Source organism: Dermacentor variabilis, chromosome 10 (assembly GCF_050947875.1).
Source record: "Dermacentor variabilis isolate Ectoservices chromosome 10, ASM5094787v1, whole genome shotgun sequence".
Taxonomy (NCBI): domain Eukaryota; kingdom Metazoa; phylum Arthropoda; class Arachnida; order Ixodida; family Ixodidae; genus Dermacentor; species Dermacentor variabilis.
This window is the reverse complement of record NC_134577.1, coordinates 117,339,864-117,367,508: the sequence shown is the minus strand read 5'-3', so window position 1 is coordinate 117,367,508 and position 27,645 is coordinate 117,339,864. Positions and strand designations below refer to the sequence as shown.

The window sequence follows — 27,645 nt, the reverse complement described above, 5'->3', positions numbered from 1 at the left end:
ACGTCTTACGTGGCACTACTTGCTGGTGCAAGAAACGCGCTCCTAGTATTGCGTTTCAGTCACTGGGCGCTGATCGTTGGCCACAAATCGCCAGCATGACATTTGTTTCTTTCGCGGCAGGGTGGAATCAATCGTCGATGAATTCGATGCCGATATCGCTCCACCGCCGAAAATTCACCGTCTTACAAACGTATAATATTCGCGTATAAGATAGCATTTTCACGGGAAAAGGGGTCACTCCGATCTATTTTACCCTATGGGGAACCAGCGCTGGATAGGCGGCGCGTCGGAAAGAGTGCGTTGCACGCCGCCCTGGCGACGAAACGCGGCATATTCCAGCCTCTCGACCAGACGACACACGTGCGCGGCCGTATTATAGTTCGTATGTTTCCGTTTTCGCGCCGCTTCAAGTGGACAGTTTTCGTAAAGAAGCTAGCGCCATCAAGTGAAGAAATGACGAAAGAAGCTTTTTAAGCTTTATATGTTTTTCACAGTGTCGCGGCGAGCACGTGTGTTTCTTTAACGGTTGCGCCGTGGTCCGTTGCCATGCTTGCGTGGCAGCCTGCCTCGCAAATCTAGCAGCTATGGCTCCGGTCGTGCTGCGCTATGGTTTCGGAAGTATTAGTTGGCCTGAAGACATTCCATATTTCTCTGGCTAGACATAAAAAATTCTGATGTTACTTCGCCACAGCAGTCAATGGAGAAGAAAGCTTTACCGCATCAGCTGACTCGCGCAAGCAAAGGTTTGAGTGCTCCACCGCTGGATCCGTAATAACGATCACTACATTTAGCACTAATTACATAAGTTTACCGGGTGCATCTCAGCGCCGAGTGCTCATCCACATGCGCATCTTTAAAAACACATAGGCGGCTTAGTCGCACGTGCGCCCGCAGTACGCACACACAACTCGTATTACAAGGCGGCTTCCCTACCACATAATTCTTGGCGATGAATGGATAATATTTACCTTTCGTATCGTTCGCTTGGTGCGGTGGCGTTGGAAGGGGCTTGGCGGTAGTATTGCGAAGGAAAAATGGTTGGTACATATGCCGGATGGTGCATGCTATTGCTCATTTTGTTTCCGACAAAATGCCGACTGCAGATTCTGCTGTTTGGTACTGTCTGCAGTGGCTGACCGTCTTCACTATCGAATAAACCGAGTACACGCGCGAAATTCGATTTAGAAACCAGCCCGACACAGCTTGACAGGGCGACAAGACGGGAACTTACTCCGCTCGCCTGACTGCTTGGATCCAACTCCGCCTCCGTTCTTGTTCTTAGCGTTCAGATTGAAAGACGCAAAGGGATACATCCTCCCCCATCCCGACGTAGTTGTGGCAGTTGTGTACGCAACAGTATCGTCGGCGTCCTTTTGTTTTCCTTCAATTTTCGGGGCACGCAACGCCACTACCAGTAGCAATTTTCGTCCGCGGGAGCGGCTGCATTGTGCACGTTCTGACCGCCAGGGCGGCGCTGCAGGCGTCGTGAAAACTGCAGCGCTGGTTCCCCATTGAGCTCTTTCTTTCTCCTCGCGGTTGGTCACGTGTATCCTTTCTGGCGAAGTCCGACAAAGACGGCACACAGTCCGCATAAACAGCTTCGCTGTAAAACACAGCACGAAAACTGTTTTTAACTTCACGAACTTTTTATTGGGCGAACATGTGCCCTCAGAAACAAAGCACACTCAAAGAACAGCGATAGCGGCAAATACAGTCGGCAGTCTTCGAAATCTGATCTACGTGGCAAGCGCGTCGACTTTTATACCTGAGTCATCGAAGGTTCCAGAATAATTGCTGGTGGCCGCGTGTGTTCCAGAAAGTACTACACAATTCGCGCTGCGTATACAGCCATATTACACAAGGTTCGGTGACAACCGACAACAGATAGAACCATAGATAACATTCGAGGAACTTCCGATTCATGCAGGAATGGCCAGTGCTGAGCGATAACATTTGTTTGACGGTGAAACGTGGTCTCCCGATGAAAGATAAGCAAGTACGTTTGTCAGTGTTCCAACATGTTGCTGTCACATTCACTGGTTCACCCTTATGGCGGAACTGTGATATCGTGACATGTGATATTTTAAGAGTGTTTAATGTTGGAAGAAGAGGACTTGGATTCTGGTCTGAAAGACGGCAAGGAGAATGCGGGCGCTCATTAGATTCGGCGCCCATTGGCTCAGCCATTAAGAAGACATTTGAAAATAGCTGTTCTCCTTCCCGTAACATCTTTGGTGGGAATGCGGAATAGTCACCCACGCAAGACTGAGCCCCGCAGTGGGCGTACGTAACTTGGTCGCAATTGATCCGAAGGAGAGCCTTCAACGGCGGCCCCGTCGACCCCTCCGACGGTCATCCTGCTCCGGCCCCGCCACCCCGGCATGCTTTCTGGGATCGACAACTTCGACGTCACCTGCGTGGTTGCTCAGTGGCTATGGTGTTGGGCTGTTGAGCACGAAGTCGCGGGATCGAATCGCGGCCATGGTGGCCGCATTTCGATGGGGGCGAAATGCGAAAACACCCGGGTACGTAGATTTAGGTCCACGTTGAACAACCCCAGGTGGTCGAAATTTGCGACGGCATGCCTCATAATCATAAAGTTGTTTTGGCACGTTAAATAATTTTTTTTTTAACTTCGACGTCGAACGCCGGTTGCCTAATTACGAGCGGGTCAACGCACACAACCGGTGTGGTAATGCGCTTAAGCTGACAAACATAATATTATGTATAAAGAAAAATACACGACTCACAAAGAGATAACTAGTTGGTATGAATGCAAGCAGAAGCTCCGAGATTTGTTCGGCTAGCCCGTCGGTCGCTAACGCGCTGCTCAGAAAGACCTTTCGACCCATGCACAGACGTCCACTGAATCGTACGTGGCGTATATCCAGGATGTTCTCTTTCTTTGCCGCAAGGCGGACAAAGACAAAGACAGGCGCGTCCCAAACGGCATCGCAGACGACGCGTTTAGCCTTCTCGTTTACAGAACTTAACGACGACCAATGAGATCCTAGCCGAATGTCACCGCTTTGAAAACGCGAAGAGCAGCCGCATAGCACAGCAGTGTACGCATCTGCAGAACACCAATGCTGCGTCGAAGTGCGAGGACCTTCGGGTTTCGCTCGAACCTCCGAGTACATCGTTCGCGTAGTCGGGCGAGAAATACAAGCAGCGTTTCCTGCCGCTCAAGGAACACCGTGTTTTGACGATTCCTGACTGGTCGTGTCCGTCATTCAATCCGTCATTCGCCAATAACTTTCCTATGTGGGTCTGCCGACCACCTGCTCCACCAAACGTCCTGACTTCCCTTCCTCTGCTACCTCTGCCCTTGATCGCCGGAGCCCGTACGGTTCCTACCAGCGCTATTCCAGCCCGGCCGAACGGCGCACGCAGGACGATTGACCCACCTCGTTCTCTTGTGGGCCACATCTCTCGTCACTGCCGAAGTTCCTGGCCAGCCCACTCTGAACCAATCTTTCCCGCCTACCACCGCTCCCCACTGAATCCTTGCCCTTCTGCACCTTCCACCGAGCTCGAAGATGCCTGACAACGCTCGAGCCACTGGGACTAGCTGCTTACCATCACCACACAGTCGCCGCTCCCGTTCTCTCCTTCTGTGTCGCTCCTCGTCCCCAGCTTGCCGTCGCTGCTCTCCGATGGGAAACTAACTGGTGCAGCTCATGGAGGTGACGCTGCTCTCGTACCCCGGCCCCAAATCTTTCTGCTGACCCTGCCTACTGATCGGAGCCTTCTGTAGGTGGACGTGGAAGGTTTGCCCGTTACAGCACTCATCGACACTGGAGCGCAAATTTTCAACATGAGTGCGTACCTCCGAAAGCGCCTGAAGGAAGTGCTAACGATAGATCTGACTTATGTGCTACAGATCGCCGATTGTGGAACGGCAGCTGTGCTTGGAATGTGTGCTGCGCGTCACACGCGACACGTCTGTTTTATTTAGTGTGTTCGAACGCTGCCTTCATGACGGGATCCTCGGAATTGACTTTTTTTCACCACCAATTCTGCTCTGATTGACTGTTCATCCGGTGTTTTGCAACCTGACTATACACCGCTTTTCATTAACCTTTCTGCTCAAGCTCCGCCTCAGCTTTGTTCTGCGGATTTTAAGCACCTCGAACCTCAAGCTGCAACCTGCATCCCTGTTTTAATCTGTCTACGTGTACTTGATGGAGAATATGCGATCGCTCCCGCAACTTCATCCTTATTTTACACAATGCCTCCTCCCCACACACCATCGTTTCTGTAGCGGGCAATGAGACACGTCTTCCCATTATCAACTTTGGACCGTTTCCCCCAGTACTTCCTCGGGGCATGTCTCTTGCCACGTTGTCACCATCCTGCGAGTGCCATATTTCCGCTCTATCTGTGGAGCTGTCTTTGACCAGCGCTCGTACTGCGCCTTCTCCATCTGCTCCGCCCGACGACTTCTCTCACCTCAAGAAGCCGCGGAGCCGCGGAACAAGAAGCAGCGGAAAAACAGCACGAAACCAGGCGATCACCGCCCGCCGCCGCAGAAGCAGGCGGGCAGAGAGCGGTTCCTAGCAGTTAAAAAGTAGGGTCGTCGCGCCCCTGGCGGCGGCGAAAGGCGTAACTCCTGGAGAAAAACTGCCTTTGCTTCCGCGGCGAATGCGAAGGACGTAAGAAGGAAAGCGCGCGCTCCCCTAGAAACCGGCCGTGGTTAAGGTGAGGCACGTGAGCGCAGCGAAATTTGGTTGTCCTGTGTTCTCTGAGCCCGATCCGAAGCTCCGCTACGTTCACGCGCCAGAGGAGTCGCTACCGCGCAACTGACACGCACTTGGTGCAGAGGCGTGCGCTCATTGGTGCAATGATTGGACACCGGGAGCCGCTCGCTACTCTGCACAGCATGCGTCTGCTCTCGCGAAGACTGCAAACGTGACTTGATCGAAAAATGTGATTGTGACTTCTAGATCACGTGCCGGAACAGCAAGGGATAGGCAGCGGTACACCAGTATTACGCAAGAAGAGAAGCAAGAACATTTACTTCCCAAATGTGGGAGCCACTATATAATGCTTCGCACCACGATAATTGCTTCGCACCACGATAATTGCTTCTACGGGAGTTTAGGCCGTAATTTGTTTTTCATTCCTCATCACATCATGGGCCGTAGCATGCCAGGCCCGTCACTTGGCTAACTTCTCCAGATATCGTGAAATTTTATATGTTGCTCTTTTCAAAATTCTGGTTGAAGTGCGCGTAACCTCAGGCAAACGAAGCTGATTGTTTTCTGAAATGTATCGTTTCTCATACACTGCAATAGTTTCAATTTCGAAAAGTTCAGAAAATGAATTATTAGTTAGTCCATTAATACTACATCTATTTGATCGCAGAACTAACGTGTGATTGTTTTTTATGCGAAATATTTTCTCTATTGCCAGAAATAAGGATGACCAAGTTTCCTTTATTTAATGGGGAGCGGGGTTTGGGGTTTGTGGGCATAATAAGAACTCGAGCATTTCAGAGGGATGTTATGTTTTACGAACTGTTCCGGACCTTCATGGACCATGACAGCTGTGTGCTGCTGCTGCCTCGCTAAATCGCTAGCACTTAAAATAAATCGATTACATGCCCGACGGCGGGATCGAACCTCGATCCCCCATCACAGCAGCGCGATGCTCTGATCATTAGGCAACAATCGCACGTATACTTATATCGTGTCAACGCTAACTAGCTCTTTCAGATGACCGCCGAGCGTGCATTGTCTAGCATGAGTGCGTGGGGGTACGTGCCCGTGCACCAATTTCCTTTAAGCCAAAGACGCGAGAATGGAACGGGCAAACTTGTAACGTTTGCTTGACCGCTTCACTTGCGATACATCTTTCGGATCTACGTAATTCCTTTTTTTTTCAGTGATTCTCAGATTAATTCCTAGATTCACCGTCGGCGTCCGGTTAATTTTGACCGCCATCCTGGTTGTCGTTCGCACCAAGGCGACAAACAATACGGGAAGAAGCAAACGTCACGCATGCTTTGGTGACTTCTAGCAACGTCGTGTTCAACCTGAACACCACCGCACTTTAAGCAGTGCCTGAGCTTGGGGAATAACTGTCGACAGTCATTGTGAGGTGACTGTCGGCGGTAATGCGTTAGCATTGAATAAATATAGCGACACAACGTACTACTGTTGCGTACTACAGGGTAGCGTACCGTACTGCTGCCGAGAAGTAGCGACGCCTGCCTATCGAAGCTCGACCGACGTTACTTATTGGGTAGCGTGGCGTTGTCGGCGGGCTGCAGGCATCCGGTAGACCATGGCGACCGAGCAAGGGCGAGACGATTTGCTAGTGCGAAACTTGCACTGCTTATTGAAAGGTAGTTGAAAGAAAATAAGAAAAGCATGAAGTATGAAGTATATCAAAAGTACATTTCGGAGCCCCTTAAATAGGCTCCCTACAAGTGTGGGCGGGATCTTGCTTCCGTCGATGACACTTGACAGGCACAGAGAGAGGGCCCCTCCTCCTGCATTACCGAGCACGGAAAGGAGAAGTCGATCCTCTTTTCGACGAATCCGGGGAGGTCGGGTGAATGACCTGTCGCCCGTGGGCTCCGGCCTAGTAGAAGGTAGGGTGAATCACCTGTCGCCCGTGGGCTCCGACCAAGTAGAGGGTAGGGGGATGACGTATCGCCCGTGGTGTCCGACGCCAACCCTAACAGCATCTCCGGCGGAGGAGGAAGATCCCGACGTGTAGGGGCCAGCAGCCGCTGTACGAGGGATCGGCGTTTCGGTATCAGGATTCCCCGTAGAGGTCACGAACCCTTCGTTCGTAGCAGGTAGATTCTGGGGAGTGGTCATCCGTCCTCGTGGCGCTCTTGTGACTTTTCTCCTTGGTCCGGTCCGGTGAAATTGGTCTTTGCAAGCAGGTCTCACAACTTTTCGTCTCCTGCGTGGGCAAGCAATCACCCCAGAACAGTGCCGGACCCACAACTACAAAGCAGCGAGCACAAGGCCACTCTCCCCCAAGACACACCCGGCTTTTAACACAAAAAGAAAACCCGCTTCACCTTTCCCATTCCCTACGCGCGTCCTCCCCCCCTCAACACTAAAAACAGCCATTTCTTGAAAGCGTTAAGATGTGGTTATTAAAATCAGCTAACAATCGGCTTCACTTTGGAAAAACATATGAATGCACGAAAAAAATGCCACGGAAACCCCGATGAGGATGAGGCTTTCGATACTCTAGGGGCAACGACTTAAACCGTCGGCATTGCCGTTAAGCTTACCCTTCTTGCAGCTAGCTTCTGTACCGCCCAAACTACGCAGGCGCATTCTTTTTCTGATGCACTGTATGCTTCCTCCCGAACTGAAAGCTTTCTACTGGCGTACAGTACAGGGTGTTCGTTCTCGTCATCTCTCTTTTGACAGAGAACCACCCCCATACCCCTGTCACTGGCATTACACTGAAGAATGAATGGCTTAGAGTAGTCGGGCGCGTTCAACACTGGCTGACTGGTTAGTGCGTTCTTCGGCATACTAAAAGCATTTTCTTTTATGTCATCCCACTTTACCGTTTGTGGTTCTGTTTTTCTGAGAGCATCCGTTAAAGGACTCGCAATCTCGGAATACCGCGTAATATATCTTTGGTAATAACCCGCCAAGCCAAGGAATGATCTGATGTTTCGCTTGGTGCGTGGTTGCGGGAAGTTGTCTATCGCGGTCAGTTTAACCTCGGAAGGTCGACGATGGCCTCGCCCTATTACATGACCTAGATAAGCTACCTCCGCGAACCCTAATTGGCATTTGGGAGCCATAAGCGTTAAGTTGGCCTCTCGTAGACGACACAGCACGGTTCGCTGGTGTTGCATATGGTCCGCCCATGATGAAGAAAAGATTGCTATGTCATCGAGATAGGCAAGTGCAAAGTCCTCCATTCCACGTAGCACCTGGTCCATAAGGCTAGAGAAGCAATATGGCGCATTCTTCAATCCAAAACTCAGGACTTTCGGACGAAAGGTTCCCATCGGGGAAACAAACGCTGCAAGCCTGCTTGCCCTCTCGGTCACCGGAACCTGCCAATACCCTCTGACTAACTCGAGCGTAGAGATGAAATTAGCACTGCTCACCTTTTCAAGCTTTTCCTCGATATGCGGTATTGGATAAGTCTGATCCTTCGTGATTAAATTGAGCCTGCGGCAGTCGATACATGGCCGCGGCTCTTTTCCTGGGACCTCAACCAAGATAAGAGGCGAGGTATAATCACTCTCTCCTGGCTCGATTACACCTGGCTCTAACATCTTGTTTATTTCAGCGGTCATGACTTCACGTTGACGAGGCGAAACGCGATAAGCTTTCGAACGAACTGGGTCCGACGAGGTTAACTCGATATCGTGAACGATCGCAGTTGTCCTGCCCGGTGTATCTGAAAATACGTCTTTAAATTCAAACACGAGTTCCCTCAGTTCGGCCCTCTGAATGGGATTCAACTCCGCCTGTTCTGCTAACTTATCAATGGTCTCGTCAATGTCTGTTGTCTCCGTCACTGCTGTTAACTCTGGCAAGTCGACAGGCATTTCCTCAGGTTGGTTAAGGGACATGTTCACAATGGCTTCCCTCTGCCTGTAGGGTTTAAGTAGATTGCTATGGTACACTTGTGGTGTCCTTCGTTTTCCCGGTACCGTGATTACGTAGTTTGTTTCAGATAATTTCTGAATTATGTCAACCGGTCCTTCCCATTGAACCTCTAGTTTGTTTTTCAACAAGGGTTTCAGGATCACTACCTTTTCCCCCACTTCAAAGCGTCGCGTGCGAGCCGTCCTGTCATAGTAATACTCAGCATTGATTTGTGCCTTAAGGCCAGAATACATGGAGCGAACTTTCACGACGAAGTTCGGGCAGCAGAAAATCTGCCGCGGCGCGACGCCGTATGTTCGTCGGGCTGCGCTACATGGAGCGAAGACACGGCGGCCGCCGCCGGCGAGTTGCTGCGTTGTTATCGGTGTGGCTAGACGAGGCAAATGCGCTGTACTGAAACACATGACACACACAAAAAAAAAACTTTAACGACAACTATTATCGATTTCGAATTGCGAAACACTCTAAAAACGCGTAAAATATTGTTTAGAAATGATTTCTAGTGTTCTTCTGCGTTTTAGACATTCATGTGCCGATGTTGTTTAAAGAAAGCGGCGATGCTATGCGTTGTGGCAACACTGGTTCTGAACAGCCGAATTTAACTTGTCGTTTAATTCCAGCCGCGCCGCTTTGGATGCCAGGAATACGAAAAGCGGGAGACCGCCGTCAACGATAGAGCGGGATCGGGATACACGTACAAGCGGGGAAGCCTAGCCGGAAGTCGGGGTGGATAGTGAGACCAGAGATTGGCTCGCTTTGGGGCGCCGCTCGTTTGGCGCTTCCGGTATCGTCGACGCCCGACGAAATTTTCTACGCCAGCTAGACCGGCGGCGAACGACGTTTTTCTCCGCCGCCGCGCGTCGCGCGTACGCCGCCGGGCGTCGAACGCCGACTATTCGTCGCATATTCGCTCCATGTATTCTGGCCTTTTACGCATTTTCTGCTCAGCGATCATTGTGGCAGGGCTTACGTTCAATAACTTGCTGCATTCTGCCTCGCGAGACATTTCAGGCTCTGCTGCTTTCCTGACTTCTTCATTAGCTGGCGTACTTTCCGCCTCATCCCCTATAGGGCTATCCTGTTCAGTACTGGTTGACGAATCAGTTGTCAAACCTGTTTTCTCCACCACTGGACATTCGTACACTGCCTTGGAACGAGTTAGGGCTTGCACTGTTCCCTCACTAAACCCGATTCCCTTGCGTCGTAGCAAATCCTCTGATTTGTTAGAAAACAAATATGGATACTGCGGCGGGAGATGTGCCGAGACGGCGGCTTCAGTGTCCAGTACTCAGAATGGGCCTTCAATACGAATTTTGGCCACCGGGAGACAAACACTGGAGGCCTCTACGGCTTGCCTTATCTAAGCACATTCTCCCGTGAACTGGCCTTCCCCTACGTACGACGTATGCACTACGTCCATTGTGGCTGCTGAGTCGCGAAGCACCCTACACGGTTTGCCGTTTACCACGAGGTCTCGAATGTACGGTTCTAGCAATTTCAGGTTTTCCTCGTTACTAGTTAGTGACATCAACACTAACTTATTTTTGCATCCCACGGAGATATGCCCCGTTTGCTGGCAGTTGTAACAAACTATTGGTTTCTTGGCCTCGAAAGCCCTTTTCTTTTGCCTTTCTGCCCTCTGTTCGGGTGACTCCTCCCTTCCCTTGCTGTTCTCGTCACTACTTTTCACTGAATCTGACCTTTCCTTTGATTTATACTGATTCGACTTCGACCAACGCTCTGGCTTGTCGGCTCTGTATTCAGTCACCTCCTTCTTAGGAGCTTCGTTGCCTTCGAACGCACGGCGGGTTACGTACTCCTCAGTGAGATTGGCCGCTCTCGTGATCGTGTCTACGCCTGGCCTATCCTGCACCCAATGCTTGATGTTTACTGGCAGCCGGCGGTAGAACTGTTCTAAAGCAACGCTCTGCATTGTCTTTTCGGCGTCGCCCAGTGCACCCTCTTCTCTGAGCCATTCCTTCAGGTTTACCTCTAAGGTGTATGCAAAATCTGAGTATGACTCGCTTTTGGTTTTCTCGACTTCCCTGAATTTTCTCCTGAATGCTTCCGCTGATAATCTATACTTTTTAAGCAGGGTCGCTTTGACTTCATCGAAGTCCTCTGCTTCTTCTTTCCGCATGCGGGCGACAATATCAGCTACCTCACGTGGCAGTAGCGTAAGCAAGCGTTGCGGCCACGTGTTTCTCGCGAATTTTGCCTTCTCACACGTGCGTTCAAACTGTACCAGAAAAAGACCTATGTCCCCTCCTACTGCGTAGGGTGCCATCAAGTCTGTCATTCTGCGCTCGCTTTCACGTGCCTCTGTGCTAGGTCTTTCGCTATTTTGTGCTTTCAGAAGCTCAATCTCTAGGCGCTTCATTTCGAGGTCGCGCTCCTCTTTTTCCTCTAGGCGCTTACGCTCTTCTTTTTCCTCTTTCTCATTAATGCTCTCTAGGCATTCCGTCAGTTCCTCGTCGTCTGCCCCGGTCGCTTCGATCGCCTCAATGAACTCCGGCTTTTTCTTTGATTCGGCAATTTGGAGGCCCAACTCCTTGGCCAAGCTCAACAATTCCGGCTTCTTTAGTGCCTCCAAGTTCATGGCAGCCCTTAGTGCTGCTAAACCTTCACTCTATACAACCTTGACGAACTCAAACTTCCGTCAACGGTTTAAAGAAAAATCACTGCTATGTACTCTCCAAAAAATACGTAAAAGCCAAGTGATATCTCAGTGAAGAAAAACCGTGCGCTCACCATAAGCAGTCATGATCCAGACACCTTCCTTCCGAACGTTGTCGCCAGGACGAAGAGGCTACGATCTCGTAGTTGTCGTCCAAGTTGGGGTCTCCAGGATTCTGTATCCCACCGCTGCCACCAGTTTGTTGCGTACTCCAGGGTTGCGTACCGTACTGCTGCCGAGAAGTAGCGGCGCCTGTCTATCGAAGCTCGACCGACATTGCTTATTGGGTAGCGTGGCGTTGTCGGCGGGCTGCAGGCATCCGGTAGATCATGGCGACCAAGCAGGGGCGAGACGATTTGCTAGTGCGAAACTTGCACTGCTTATTCAAAGGTAGTTGAAAGAAAATAAGAAAAGCATGAAGTATGAAGTATATCAAAAGTACATTTCGGAGCCCCTTAAATAGGCTCTCTACAAGTGTGGGCGGGATCTTGCTTCCGTCGATGACACGTGACAGGCACAGAGAGAGGGCCCCTCCTCCTGCATTACCGAGCACGGAAAGGAGAAGTCGATCCTCTTTTCGACGAATCCGGGGAGAAGGTCGGGTGAATGACCTGTCGCCCGTGGGCTCCGGCCTAGTAGAAGGTAGGGGGAACGACCTGTCACCCGTGGGCTCCGGCCTAGGAGAAGGTAGGGTGAATGACCTGTCGCCCGTGGGCTCGGACCAAGTAGAGGGTAGGGGGAACGACCTGTCGCCCGTGGTCTCCGGCCTAGTAGAAGGTAGGGTGAATGACCTGTCGCCCGTGGGCTCCGACCAAGTAGAGGGTAGGGGGATGACGTATCGCCCGTGGTGTCCGACGCCAACCCTAACACTGCCACGGTCGGAAAGAGGTCTGTGTACTGCAGCGGGACGCCTGACTTTCCGGCTTCCCTAGGAAGACTAATAGTCGCCTTCCTAGTCGTCACACCTAGCTACCCAAGTTGGCGTTAAAGACGTTCAATAAAGTGCGGCACTCGCCAGCTGGCGCATACCCGGTAACCCAAGTTAGCATCAAAGAGGTTCACTGGAGACTAGGACAGACCGAGAGGTGCATACCCAGTAATCCAAGTCGGCATGAAACTGTTCCTTTGGTGAATGATGCGTATACCGACTCCAGCACCTGGGTGACCCACGTCGGTGCGAAAAAGGTTCTTTGAGGAGAGGCTGGTTTGTAAACATTGTCACCTACCCAGTGATCCAGGTTGGTCCGATAGTTGGTTTCGAACCCTGCTACTTCAGCTCAGCAGCCCGATGCGCCACCCATTCGGCCACCTTGAGACCAAGGTGGGAGGGAAAACGGTGTATACAAACATAGATAGATAGATAGATAGATAGATAGATAGATAGATAGATAGATAGATAGATAGATAGATAGATAGATAGATAGATAGATAGATAGATAGAGACGGACAGACAGACAGACAGACAGACAGACAGACAGACAGACAGACAGACAGACAGACAGACAGACAGACAGACCCTACAAAGTGCGTGAAATACCCAAAGAATGCTAACGCAATAAAAATGCGGCTTTCGCATGTGAAGCCTGCCATATCATTTGCGGTCAAAGAGTAAGCTGCACGGCAGGATACTTACCACGTCGTCCCCCAGTATGTAGATAATATGTGGCCTTTGCGAAGCGCCGCTGTTGGTAGCTGCCAGTGGTTGCACAGTTACTCCGAACAGTAGCGTGATGGCCCACTCAAGCGCGAAGCCCGATATAAGGATCGGGGGTTTCCACTCGTTCATAGCAATGCCGCTCGAGCTGCGGTGATAGGGCAGAACATCATAATGCCATTGGCATTGCGTAGCGCAGAGAAAGACACACAGACAGATGAAACGTGAGGGCGGGCGAGGGCTAACTTCCAACAAAGATTTCTTTTCAGCGACCTTGTGCTTATATTGAACAACCGTCCTATCTACATGCGCAATCCACTTTCATAAGAATGACTCCGTATCTGGCAGGTACGCAGATGGGGTACTCACACAAGCAGAGACAAGTCGGGAAATCTTTTCTACCTATGTTATTTCACGTTAAGCTTGTCAGCGCTTCCGCTAACATAACTGCACTAAGCAAAAAGCGGTTCACATCACAAGAACTGCAGTAAAATGCAACCCAAACAACGCGCACGACTTCCTCGGTATTGTTTGCGTGTTCTCTTAGACGGTCATTTATGCGACGTCCGTCTGTCCTAAGTAGTGTTTACTAAAAAAAAAAGGGGGGGGGTACAATAGACCACACGACTGGCTCATGCCACGAAAGGAACTTTATGCTTTTTGTTACACACATGCAACGTCGGGCAAGTTTTCCTGTGACTGCACAGTTTGCATGCCCAGGAATTCTGGACATTCTCCTACGGAACTTCACGACAATGCACAAGCGTAACTGAATGGAAAAAATATTTAAAAAATTTCTTTGAGAATACTGGCCGAACATCAAAAAGTTTCAATTGACTACAACGAGAGGGAATTCACTTCTAACAACATATGCATTTATGGCAGTTATAGTCGGAACACTGGTGGGGCGTTCAAGCAGTGTTTCGGTCAGGGATGGGCAGTGGAGCAAATTATTTAGCACCCTCTCGGCAGAGGGTAGACAGACCTGAGAAGGCACCAAATTTAAACCGTAACGAGATTTATTATAGCTGACGTTGAAACGGTAATAGTAGAGCGATTGTTACGCGGTCTGTTTGCACGCGCAGCTTTCTGAGAGGCAGCCGAGGCGGTAGGGAGTGGTTACGCGTGTGCACGCCTTGATCGTGCCTGTGTATGGTTGTATGAGCGTGTACTCGTGTTTATGTGTGCGCGTGCGTGTGCCGCAGCATTTGCGTTTTCATGCGTGATAGCGCGTGTATACATTTGTGAACATTCGCGGCGTGTGTACAAGCCTGCATTCCCGTGTACGCGCGTGTTACTGTACGTGGGCGTGCGCTTTCGTGCTTGCGGGGCATTCATGGGCGAGTGTGATTGTGTGCGTATGCGAACGTGTGTGTTCGTTTTGAAGCATGCATGCATGCGGACAAATGTGTGCGCGTTTGTGTGCGCATGGATGTATGCGCGTGCTTATTGTGTGTGTGCGTGCGTGTGAGCGAACATTTTCTGCTTACATCTACTCTTTGAACGAAACTCAACGTGGAGATTATTTAAACCCATATTTATATTCACGAGACAAGACCGAATTAGATTGCATTTATAGCATTACATTTTTTTCGAAGCGAAACCGACACAAAAATTTGCAACTCTTTCCCTACCGGAAAATGAGGGTAAACGAAGCTTGTCCTGCGTGCACCTGAATTTCGTCACGGTTGAGTAAACCACAGGTGCCGGATTGCTTCGGCCTCCCGTTCTCTCAACTCGGGATCTTATTCTCGTTGCTGTCGGAGTGCCTGGGCTCGGGCGGCTCCGATGGCTGGACCGGCACGCCGATGGCGAGCCCTTTCATGGCCGAGTTCTCGCCGCCGCTCGTCGAAGGCTGCCTGCTCCTCGGGGGAAAGCTCAGTGCGTGGCCACCCCATCCATTATTCCAGACTGAAATGAACGGAAACGAAGCCGGCGCAGCGTGCGTGGAACCCTTTCGTGCCATTTACCTCCGCGGCGGAAGCAAAGCGGCTCTCATTGGTTGCGCGCGTAGCGTGCGCGTGCGCCAATGCAGCTGGATTTCTCGCTAATCGCTCGCGTTCCGGTGCCGACGCAGCTATGAACTCATCAAACCGCCTTTTCCCACAGCTGCTGTGTCCTGGGAACAACTGGGCTTTCTTGTATGACCACGACAATGCCGCAGCAATCTGTGAGCCAATACAAGCTTCGTTTGAAAATAAAGCGCTTGTGACGTCAGTATTGCCACCGTTGATCGGCACGGCACCGTGAGAAGCCGCTGAGCAGTTCACCTTTGTTATCTTGTTTCCCTCGGCGGCAGCGCAGTGTGTTGACGGCAATGACGCAATAAAGCTGCACCATCATTGAATCGTGTATCGTTTCTGTGGCCAAGCAAGCTTTAGGCAGCACACGTTCCCTTCTACATTGACATTTCAACATTAAAGAGCATGATATCGGAAAAACGACGTGAATAAAAATCGGGAGTCGTCTGACCGCAATTAACATGCTCACAGAGCCGCATCTTTGATGACAATATCACAAAAGGCTGGAAACGGTCAGGACGACGATCTTTTTTCGCGTCAGTTGCGCTTTCAGGGAGAGCTTGATTTCAAGTATTTGTTGTTAGATCATACCGGAGCTTATTTATTAAACATACTGTGAGCGCAACACATGCCTGACTTTCAACTTCATAATCTCCACATATCATCACCCATTGTACATCTTCTTCATCAGTATATACCATCACCAGCAGCACAGTTTGATCCTCGTGGTAGTAGCACGAGCTCGGCTGTAATAAAGCAGTTCCTTACAAGTGATGGGCGGTGCTTTTCGTTCCCCAAGACCTCTCGTACGTTGTCACTGGAGCTCCGCTCGGCTCGCCGCATAACACAACCGGCCATGCTCGCTTCATCGAATCAAGGCACGTCCGAGGCCGCTGCTCCACTGCAGCCTTCGCCTTCCGTCGTGACCATGAACAGCCGCCAGCGCGACCCCCAAGTCTTCGCTGGTCTACGCCGGGATGACGTAGAGGACGGTAGAGCGTTCTACCGTCGAAGCTGCTAATAATTGCTCACGGAGCAGAACATTTAGTATAGAAGAGGTACAGAAACTGCTGTACTATCACGTCAACCAATTGCACGCCGCGCATTTGGCCATTCCTGCTAAATTGTAAATGCGACGCCCAGCCATACGTTACATAGCAACATCGTTTTGCGATGGCAGAGTCCAGGTGAGCGAAAGCGTGATTACGGAGATGAAGAGGCGCTATTTTGCGCAGCAATAAAGACACGAATGAACGAATTATTATTAATAAATAAATAATTACGGAAAGGGTGTACCGAACATGCAGTGGAAGCACGTTTCAGCTCATTGGGAAAAGGGGCGGTGGACATAAAGAGAAAAAACAGAAGAGTCCATGTGGCAGCGGGCGTTCGTGAAACCGGCTGAATTCCAGTGCAGATGTGTGATGTGGCGAGCAAACGATTGTAGTCGCCACACAGCATCCGCCCTTTGCAATGGCATAGGCACCCCCCATTTCATGGTAATAAACGCTTCCCGGATACAATTTTTGGCAAATACTTCATCATCGAACATAACGCGCTGCGTGTTTCTTAGCAGCCGTCACTGTGAATTACAGCTACAATGTCCGGACAACAACTTAGAGAACAAGTCAGACTTTCGACTTTTGCCATTGTGGGAATATACTAGAAACATGGGTTCTCTGAAACGCTATTCTAACCAGACAGTTTGGAAGAGTTTTTCGCCTTCCGTACGTTAAACGGTAGCGGCTCTTTAGTATGTTACAGTGCACGTCCCTTCAGGACTGAGCTTACTGTACGGGAACGCCAACATAATAGGACGTTAGAAGACAGGGTGCTATCTTGGGTCTCATGACGAAAAAAACGTGGAGGACGCTAAAGCTTCGCCTTCAAGAGTGGAACGCGATAGCGTTATCGCGCCCCGTTCGCACAGCCCACTCATTCGCAAGTAATGCTCTTGAGTCACACAAAGATGAAACGTGCGCCTGAGCAAGCGGAACGAACCAAAGAACTCGGTGTCTCGGAGGGAGAAACGATCTACGCGAGTCAAACGTCGTGACCGGCACGGACAGCTGGGCCGCAACGCGCCATGAAGGCGGACGCGATCATGGGGCTGACGCCTCCACGGGATCGTCCTCTATCTCGCTTGGGAGCACCACGCAGACGCATGACTCTTCACCAGCAGCACGGCGCACATCGCAAGGGACGCTTTCCCACTAGACGCGCTACAGTGCAGCGACCACGTCAGAGGCGTCCCGCATCGGACGGTGCTCCTAGGAATCGCGCTGTGAGCGGAAAGAGGAGCCGCGTCGGCTAAACACGAGTGTTCTAGTGACGCAAGATCGAAGTAGAAAGGCGAGAGAGCGAGAAAACTTATTAAACGCAAGGATATTGGTGCATCCTCGCAGCGGTCCCCGCAGGGCCCCAATGCGCTCAAACGAGACGAAAGGGAGAAGCGGGCGAGTGGCGGGGCAGCGCCAGCTGTCGGGGCAGTGCTGCACATTGCGAGGAGGGGGTCTTCTGTGTTTGCCGCAAGATGGCTCTGCGTGTTCGCCAAGCACAGAAGAAATGTGGCGGAAACGTACTTCACTACGCGTTTAGTTGCGACTTCTGTAATTTACATGCTCATAATTACCAATATACACCGCAGTATAACTTTCTACGGCACGTTTATAAGGCAACACCGCATTCACTAGAGGCGCTTTTGTCTCACTTTGAACTATCGAAGTCATGGCTGAGTGGTAGCGTCTCCGTCTCACACTCCGGAGACCCTGGTTTGAATCAAACCCAGCCCATCTTGCTAGTTGTTTTTATTTATGAATTACCTTCCGACATTTTTCGCTCATGGCCAACGCCGCCGACGCATACGACACCGGCTTTTCTACGACACAAGCTCCTTAACGCTGTCGCGTTAAATGGAAGCTGAAGAATTCTCCAGAAAAAATGAGTGAAGAGCGGTACGTGATGGTTTTCAACCCTCCGAACTTGAATATCGCACCGAAATTGAGCGAAAGAAAGCGCAGATTTTATTTCGACGAAAAGTGCAGCAGCAGACTCGGGCACTTCGCGCGCCTCGTTTCCGCCTGTGATTGGTCGGGCGCCTCGTGACGTTAACATTGGTGTTCGTCCGGACCGGCCGCTGCCGCTACACATTGTGGGAGTTCCTTCGGTCTACCGGGGCGCAGTCGTTGCTGTGCCTAAGGCTCCGGACTTATTCGCCATTGCGAGGAAAACCCCTCCCAAATGCCTGCCCCTCGACCGCGCTCCGTTTTCCCCGGGCGCCGCGACCGCGTCCCGTGACGTCATGCTACGCGGCCCTGCGATTGGGTCGTGGGGGCGTGACGTAGGGAAGAAGCCCCGACTGGGGACGATCGCCGTGCGCGGGGGAGTCGTGCTGCGAGAGGGACGAGCGCCGGTCACGAGAGGCAAGCTGCAAGGTACGTGAGCGACCAGCTATTTGTGTCCCCAACGCCCCGGCCTGGGGACGTTCACGTGCTTTGTCAGCTTGCGTAAGTGTGGCTTGCTGAGTGGCTCTGCGTTCCGCCCTTGCGGTAGTCGCAGGTGCTCAGTGCGTCACATTTTGCGTGTTCGAACCGTCGCAGACCATTGTCGGTGACTGGAAGCGCTAGGTAGCGTTTGCGAACGCATTTCGGCCCGCGCGCGCAAACCATTGTTCGACGCGGCGTGTAACCCGCCTTCCTCGCCATCGGGAACCGCGGGCGCCGAGTGTACTCCGTGTGTTTGGGTGCAGTCTGGTACATGTTGGCCATTTGTGATCAATAAACGCCTTAACTGTCCTGGACGCCTTGTGTTCCTGGGAGAGCGCCCATGCGTACGGCCAGAGCTGGCCAGGTCTTTCGGCTCGGTGCTCGAACCTGCGGTGGGTCTATCGCCGTGCGCCGTCGTGCCGCGTCGTGAGGCTCCACTTCTCGGGGGCCACTTGGCGACGCCGTGCGCGGAGTCGTACACTGAGCCCACATTTTGGCGCCCAACGTGGGGCAGTAACTGCCTTTGCATTGCTGCGGTGCGTAACGAGCCGGAGACCCGCTTGATCGGCTGGCCGTGCCATGTTTTCCAGCTTCAAGGAGTCGTCATTGTTGACGACTCTCGCGAATGTCGCCCTGTTCGATTACTCAGTCGATGCTGGTGTCGAGCAGGGAGGCACAGCTCAACTCCCAGAGCACGAAACACGGAGTGCAAGCTTAGTTGGCGCAAACCTACTAGATGCGTGTGATATGTCCACGCCGCTCCACGACGGGCGTGGATCTCTCAATGCAGCGATAAGTAACGATGAGCTTGCCGCCATGGAAGAGGGGAGACTGCCGCGAACCCCACCCGCATTGAGGAGCTACACGGCTGTGGCCTCCACCGCCGACGGCGAGCGCGGAGGGAGTAGGGGGTTACCGCCTACCGCGAGCACCGTTGTGCGAGGTGGCGAGGTAGATTCGAGTCGCGTAGGGTCGAGCGAGGTACCGCTAACCGAAATGAGGGGAGGGTTGCAGGTGCCCCAGCCTGCCCAAATCCCGCCTGCAGACGCTCCTGGTGAGACGAGCGCACCAGACGCGGGGGCGTTGCTTAGCGAAGCCACGCGACTAATTCAGTCCCTTTCGAGTGCCCTCCGGACTTCCTTGGAGTCGCCATGGCACTCGCGGCCGGTGGTTAAGCTGGCAGTGCCCACATATCGCGGTTACGCGGATGCGGTTAGTGTCACAGACTTCCTAGACAGTTTGGCGCACTATCAGGCAGCTGTAGGGCTTGATGACCGCGAAATGCTGGCTCGTGTGGTGCCCGTTGCTCTTACAGAGCGAGCAGCACAGTGGTACAGGCTTTCCGGCAACCGCGCAACGACGCTCGAAGATTTCAAGGCGGCTCTCCGCCAGGAATTTTTGCCTGTCGACTACCATCGTAGAATGCGGCGCGAGCTCGAGTTGCGGACACAGGCCCCGGACGAATCGCTCCTCGAGTATGTGCGAGCGATGGAGGAGCTGTTTCATATGGCGGAGCCGACGGCCCCCAGCGACGAGAGAGTCGAGAGGGTGATAAGGCAGGCTCACCCAACTTTTGCGGCCTACCTGCGCGGAAGTCGGTTCCGTGATCTGGAGGACATGGCCGCCGAGGCCAAGCGTATACAAGGCGACCTGCTGGCCATGCGTGCCTACCGCCCTCCACCGCCTGCAAGCGAGGCACTAGAGCCGCGCTGTGCGTGGACGGGAACTCTTTTTCGTTCACGCCAACAGCAATCGCCCGCGCAGTCCACCTTTGCGGTGGGCTTTGAAAACCGGCAGGCTTGGGGAATCAGCGAACGCGCCTTGGATCCTCATGCGTACGCGCGGCGCGCGGCCAGTGCGGGGCAAAGGCCCAATCCGCCCCCTCAAATACGCCAAGCAATCCGCAGCAGCCCGCGCCCAGCGGATGACGCATGTCCCGAACGGCCTGAGGGCAGCGCAGCGGGCGGAGGAGGACGACCGGGGCAGAGTGCTCTCAACCGCAGGAATGCGCGCGGCGGAGTCCGCTGTTTTGAGTGCAGTGAGCTGGGCCACATTGCTCGTTACTGCCCCAGACGTACCCTCCGGCAGGGAAACGAGGATGGGGGTCGGGCGTGAACGCACGTCCGACCGAAGTGATTGTCGCTCCCTCCGTGTGTCGTGCGGGCTTGCCCGCGGATGCATTCGCGCCGTTCGTCACTGTCACTATTGCCGGTCGCGAATTTGCCGCGCTCCTCGACACAGGGGCCAGTGCCTCTTTGTTTGGCGACGACGTTTCGACCCTCTTGCAACAGCGCTTTGTTCGCTTGCGCGAATGCCGAGCAACTTTTAACCTAGCCAGCGGCTCCGTTCCTGCAGGCGGGGCAGCGAGGCTGTCTGTTCGTTGGGATGGTCGAACGAGGCGCCATCGCTTCATTCATTTGCCTGGCTTGAGTGTTCCCGTGATTCTGGGTCGTGACTTTCTTCGCAAGACCCATATAGTGGTAGACATTGCGAACGGAGGCTGTAGGGTGGGACCGTTGTCCCCTTTGAGGCTTTTCGCTGACCCTCCGGCTCCTGCATGTGTCGCCGCGGAGCGAGTGGCGGGCCCGCACGGCGCGCTAGATGAGGGAGCTGAGCCCTTTCTGGCGCAGTATTCTGCGTGCACTACCGCTCAGATAGACGTGCCTGCGCGAGGTGGCGCGTTCCACCCTTTGATCGCCCGTGCGGTAGGGCTGGAGCTCAAACAGAAATCTGACATGTCCGAAGTTCTGTTCAGCTATGACGACCTGTTCACAGAAGACCCAGGTTGCACTGACCTTGTACGCCACAGGATCGAGACTGGGGATACGCGTCCTTTGAAGTGCAACCCCAGGCCGGTTAGCCTGTCCAAGAGACAGGCTATCGTTGGTGTGCTTAACGAGATGCTGGCGACCGGTGTCATCAAGCGTTCCGATAGCCCCTGGGCATCTCCTGTCGTCCTGGTTCCAAAAAAGGATGGTAGTTTCCGCCTTTGCGTTGATTACCGTCGACTGAACGCACTTACCCGTAAAGATGCCTATCCGTTGCCAACCATCGAGTCAATTGTGGGCAGCCTAGGTTCAGCGAAGTATTTCACGACTCTGGACGCTGCTAAGGGCTACTTACAAGTAGAGGTGGAACCCGAGGACAAAGCAAAAACCGCCTTCACGTGCCATCGTGGGCTTTTTCAATTTGAGCGAATGCCGTTTGGTCTGTGCAACGCCCCAGCCACATTTCAGAGGCTAATGGATCGGGTTCTGGGCAATGCCAAATGGTCCCATGCCATGTGCTACCTCGACGACATCGTGATCTATTCCGAAACGTTTGAGGAGCACATACGTCACGTTGGGGACATACTTGGGAAGCTCAGGTCAGCGGGCATGACGCTAAATCCGGCAAAGGCACAAGTGGCGCAAACTCGAGTCCACTTGCTGGGGTTCACCCTAGGAGGAGGCTCCATTGAGCCGAATTCGGAGAAGCTCCGGGCTCTCCTGGATTTTCCCGCCCCCAAAGATGTACGCGGCCTCCGCCGCTTCCTCGGAATGGCCAATTTCTACCGGTCATTTATTCCATCTTGTGCGAAACTCCAAACACCGCTGACAAAGTTGTTGGGGAAGTCTGTGGAGTGGCGTTGGGAACCGGAGCAGGAGCAGGCATTCCGCGGCTTGTCCCGAGCCATCGCCGAGACAGCTCGCCTCAGATTGCCTGACCTGACCAAGAAATTCGTCGTTCAAACGGACGCGAGCGATTTGGGATTGGGGGCGGTCCTCCTTCAGGAATTCGATGGTGTCCTGCACCCTCTGGCTTTTGCTAGTCGGGCGCTGCTCCCTGCGGAGAAGAACTACTCCGTGACGGAAAAAGAGTGCTTAGCGATTGTGTTTGCACTGAGGAAATTCGACGTCTATTTAGACGGCACGAAATTCGTCGTGCAGACGGATCACAGCGCGCTCAGCTGGCTCATGAGGCTTCGCGAACATGCGGGTCGGCTGGCACGTTGGGCACTTCTAATACAGCACTACGACATTTCGGTGCAGTACCGAAAGGGGAGCACGAACGTCGTCGCAGACGCGCTTTCGCGTGCGCCGCTTCCCCACCCGGCTGATGCCGGAGGCGAGCGGCGAAAGACGGAAGCCGCCGACACGCCCGCCTGTGCGAGCGGTGAAGTGGCCGAGGAAGAGAGGGAGACCGTCTTCGGGTCCCCACCTATAGAGGAGACTGCGGTAAAAGAGGTTTTCGGCGTTCTACAGCCGGGCGGTGACGAGAGTTCCCCATCAGTGGGGGAAATAGTTGTAAACGAGCCAAAGGGGAGCGTTGCGAATAGATCGCCCGGCACTGGTGGTAACTTAACCGTTCATGACTGTGCCTTTAATGAACACGATGTCACCGCGCATGATGTTCTCGCACGGGTGCGGAAGGAGTTAGCCGCAGAAAGACAGCCGCGTACCACGACACCGGAGAACGAGGCCTTTGCAGTATCTCCAAAAGGAAGTAATGGAACCGGCTCTCACTCTGGAAGGACCGCGATTATTTTCAGCCGAGAAGAGCTTCTAAAGGCCCAGCAGGAGGATTCATTTTGCAAGGAAATTGCTGGTAGAGTAGCGGAAACGGAGCGCCGTAACGTTGCTGGTGTTGCAACGAGCGCAGAAGTACCCGGGCCAGCTTTTATTGCTGGTACTTCCGAAGATTCCTACCTGCTAGACCACGATGGGCTCGTGCTTAGATATATCGCTACCCAGGACGAATCTATTAACCCGTTTAAGGTGGTGATACCAAAAAGTCTGAGGCGCGCACTTTTGCACTACGCTCATGATGAACCGCTGGCTGGACACCTCAGTGGCTCTAAGGTCTTTGCAAGACTCAGCCACACTGTCACCTGGCCCGGTATGAAGCGCGACGTTTTCCGTTATTGCCGGACTTGTCACGTCTGTCAGACGGCGAAATCTCGCGGTGGCCGTCCGCCGGGTTTAATGAAGCCGATTGACAGTCAGCGGCCTTGGCAGTTTGCTGCCTGCGACTTAATTGGGCCTTTTCCAAAGAGTAAGCAGGGCTTTCAGCACCTTTTGGTAGTGGTCGATCACTTTACAAAGTGGGTGGAGCTATTTCCGCTCCGCAAGGTGACGGCTCGGGCAGTGTTGGACAAGCTAATGGAAGTTTTCACACGCTTTGGATTTCCAGAGCGTTTGATTACTGACAATGCGTCTTACTTCACTTCTCGGGTGTTTCGTGAGACGTGTACATCCCTTCAGATCGAGCATCGCCTCACATCGCCCTACCACCCCCAGGCCAACCTCACGGAACGCTTTAATCGTACTGTGAAGTCGATGCTCACGGCCTTTGCCAGGAGCCAGAAGGATTGGGCAGACCACGTGAACGAACTCGCGTTCGCCATCAGGACGGCGCAAAACCGCTCAACAAGTTTCTCCCCCGCTTTCCTCATTTTTGGCCGTGAACTGGCGAATCCGCTAACCATCGTTACGCAGCGCCGAGCAGGGGTTGAGAATGCGCCAGGGGACCTTTCCTCGTACGCAGCGCAGCTTCGCTCCCGGCTTGCCCGCGCTTTCTCAAGAGCAAGGGACAGCTTGGGAGCCGCCCGAGCCCAGCAGAAGGCTCAGTATGACAAGAGTCATCGCGACGTCTGCTTTCAGGTCGGTGACTTGGTGCTGAAACGCAACCACGCTCTTAGTGACGCCAGCAAAGGGTTTTCCGCCGCGTTGGCTCCTAAATGGCTGGGGCCTTACCGAGTGGAGAAACGACTTTCACCACTTGTGTATGAGCTGACGGATCCTCAGACGGGGAGAACCAGGGGCCGCGTTCACATTGCCGACTTGAAAGCCTACCATTGCAGGCCAGTCGAGCCGGCACCGGAGCCCAGCGATCTCGGGTGTTCCGAGGAACAAAGCAGGTGCGGTGTTTCCGACTGCTTTCGGCCGTCGCATCGATACCCCCTCAGGCGACGACCACCATTGTGAATTCGCCCTCGCGTTGCCAGACCTTTCTGGTAAAAGAAACGCGTTACTCTTGCTTTCTGCCTCTGCGAGCGAGTGTTTCTTTTCTCTCGGGATTTCCCGCACAGAGGCCAGCGCGCCACGGTTCCAGCCCGCCCTAACTAGATGTCAAAAAGTTTGCCCGTTTGTTCAGTGCTTGTATTTCTTCTTGTTTGAATAATAGGTTTAGTCTTCCTCGTGTGCATAGCCTTGTTTTCAAAGTGCCCCGCTTCTTACCCCGCATCGTCATTGTACGTAGCCGTAGAGGCGCGCTTGGTGCCCTCATTCTTTTGTTGTCTCGTCTTTGAGACTCGCCGCGTAAATGTTCGGAAAGCGGGGGCGTGCGACCACGGGAGCGTCAGATGAGGGGGGAGGTTTGAGACATTGGACGCTTCAGACATTGGTGTTGCCTGCGCCCGAATTCGCTGCAAGCCCTAAGGGCACGTGTCGCGGGTGCCTCGTGTGTGCGCGTGCAAAAGGGGACGAAAACCACGTCCAGCTGGCTTCGCGACCCTCCATCCTGTGCCCCCATCTCTGCTCGCTCCTTCTTGGAAACGATTGGTGTCAGCATTTACTACTACTGCTGGCACTGCTGCTGCCGGTGCCCGGAACTGTCTTCCCGCAGTCATTCTCTCTCGACAGTCGCCTTCGTCGGTAGCTTGGAGTTGCAGCGCACTCGCGCTCAAGATGGACAAGCCGTCTGCCCTTGTCGCCCCTTCGAGCCGCCGCCGCCGCCGACGCCGGCGCCGGGTTGCACAGCCAGCCGCTCCAGCCGCAAGGATACTCCCTGCTCCAACGACTGTCCCGCCTGCCACAGCTACGGAGACCAGTCCGAAAACACGGAGTGTCGCCACCTGGACGTGCCAGGAGGGTGTATCGGCACCCCTCTGGTACGTGTCAGTGAAGGCATGGCCCGCGCAGCGCAGAGTGGAGAGGTGCCAGCACCCCGTGCCCTATCCTTTTAAGGGGCACACGCTCACTCTAACGGACGCAGCCGCGGACGGCGCCCACTTGCCCCTGCCTGCTGGTGCTGCTACCTGCGGGAAGTGCCGGACCCTTGTTATTCACCACAGCCACTACACCAGCCGGATGCACCCGGAGGAGAGGGGGAAGAGTGCGGCGAGAGATCCCCCGGTGCCTTTTGGCGCGGCGACGGCGCTGACAGACGGCGAGCTTGCCCAAGTGTGCCGGCAGAGGATGCGGGAGGACCCCGGATTCGCAGCGCTCGTTCGGCAGGGAGCTCCAGACGGTGAAAAGGCAGCCCACCGAGAGCGACATATTATTCCGCCGAAACAAACAAATCCGAACGTGGTGGCCGCCGACCAAGTGCCCGCGATGGCCTTGGAATGAGACGTTCGGGACTGAGCGCTGAGGCTCCGGGGACGTCTTGCCGTTTTATTTTGTAGGTGGGGTTCTTTAACTTTTTTTTAATGTTTATTTTTGAGTGTGTGTCTCTGTGCGTGTGTGTGTATGTTTCTGTGTTCGTGTAGCAGACAGTACGTTTATTCTGGGGATATTCTGGGGGTGTTCTGGAGCAGTGTGTTGTACAGTTTTCCCTTTGAGTTATATTGTTGTACGCGATTTTCACTGGGTTTGCTGTACGTGTTAAATAATTATGCTGTTAGTGTATTTGCCCTGATTGTATCGTTCTCGTTTTCTTTAATATGTGTTTAAGGGCTGGAACGGAGGCAGGTTAGCCATCCTTGCAATATCTAATGCTGGCTGATACAGGGGACTTTTCCTTTGTGTTACATGCCGCCGGCTCACTTCTCAGCTGGTAGGGACATTTAAGGGGAGAGGGATGTGGGAGTTCCTTCGGTCCACCGGGGCGCAGTCGTTGCTGTGCCTAAGGCTCCGGACTTATTCGCCATTGCGAGGAAAACCCCTCCCAAATGCCTGCCCCTCGACCGCGCTCCGTTTTCCCCGGGCGCCGCGACCGCGTCCCGTGACGTCATGCTACGCGGCCCTGCGATTGGGTCGTGGGGGCGTGACGTAGGGAAGAAGCCCCGACTGGGGACGATCGCCGTGCGCGGGGGAGTCGTGCTGCGAGAGGGACGAGCGCCGGTCACGAGAGGCAAGCTGCAAGGTACGTGAGCGACCAGCTATTTGTGTCCCCAACGCCCCGGCCTGGGGACGTTCACGTGCTTTGTCAGCTTGCGTAAGTGTGGCTTGCTGAGTGGCTCTGCGTTCCGCCCTTGCGGTAGTCGCAGGTGCTCAGTGCGTCACATTTTGCGTGTTCGAACCGTCGCAGACCATTGTCGGTGACTGGAAGCGCTAGGTAGCGTTTGCGAACGCATTTCGGCCCGCGCGCGCAAACCATTGTTCGACGCGGCGTGTAACCCGCCTTCCTCGCCATCGGGAACCGCGGGCGCCGAGTGTACTCCGTGTGTTTGGGTGCAGTCTGGTACATGTTGGCCATTTGTGATCAATAAACGCCTTAACTGTCCTGGACGCCTTGTGTTCCTGGGAGAGCGCCCATGCGTACGGCCAGAGCTGGCCAGGTCTTTCGGCTCGGTGCTCGAACCTGCGGTGGGTCTATCGCCGTGCGCCGTCGTGCCGCGTCGTGAGGCTCCACTTCTCGGGGGCCACTTGGCGACGCCGTGCGCGGAGTCGTACACTGAGCCCACAACATGCAGCACGGTGCAAGGTGGTTTGGCGCTGTGGTTTGGTGAGACGGTAATGGTAAATTTCGAGAGCTTGCATTTCTCTGAGGAGTTCGAGTTGCTCTGTATATGTATACGTCCGGCCTCTCCAAGAAGCAAAAGATGTTGGTAGCAAGCAGTACTTTCGACGCGAACGAAAGTGAAGTGTTAGCATCTCCTCGTGTTAGAAATGTTCTTTGGTGAGTATATTTTTTGCAAAGCTGTATTCCGCGGTCCAGTGAGTTCGTTTCCGGGCAAACTGTACTGTTATGTTCCTGCATGCCTCCTCGGGGAACGTAAGGAGGGATGGGATCGTCGGCATTTGTGCGCTGCCCCAAAACTGTCGGCAATCTACAGAGACGGTTTACATGCGGGAAAAGTTTTCCGGCTCTTGTAGCACGTGTAGTGGCCTTCATCAGCGCGCCATCCGCACGCTACTCGTAACCGGAGCCATAAAGGCGGCGAATTCTCTCGGCTACGTCAGACAGCCGTTTTCTTTTTGAGCGCGAAGGGGAGCGCAGTGTCCTGGCATGCGCCGGCTTTCAAACACATGAAAACTTTACACTTGCACTGCATTAT

The 27,645-nt window shown here is 53.5% G+C and overlaps 2 protein-coding genes across 2 annotated transcripts in view; one reads left to right on the top strand and one right to left on the bottom strand.

The window, feature by feature from the left end:
• Window positions 1-14,762, bottom strand: part of LOC142559393 (arylsulfatase B-like) — a 250,385-nt gene extending 235,623 nt beyond the window's left edge. Inside the window, exons 1-2 of the mRNA XM_075670995.1 lie at window positions 14,707-14,762; window positions 12,917-13,085 (exon numbers count right to left, since the gene is read on the bottom strand). Coding sequence (XP_075527110.1) covers window positions 12,917-13,085; window positions 14,707-14,762 — 225 coding nt within the window. The remainder of the gene's footprint in view (window positions 1-12,916; window positions 13,086-14,706) is intronic.
• A 6,416-nt stretch (window positions 14,763-21,178) lies between these two features.
• On the top strand, window positions 21,179-25,774 carry LOC142559392 (uncharacterized). Its single transcript, XM_075670994.1, has 4 exons — window positions 21,179-22,714; window positions 23,687-24,342; window positions 25,050-25,314; window positions 25,391-25,774. Exons 1-4 carry the CDS (start codon window positions 21,179-21,181, stop codon window positions 25,772-25,774), a joined length of 2,841 nt encoding a protein of 946 aa, XP_075527109.1.
• The last annotated feature ends 1,871 nt before the right edge of the window (window positions 25,775-27,645 follow it).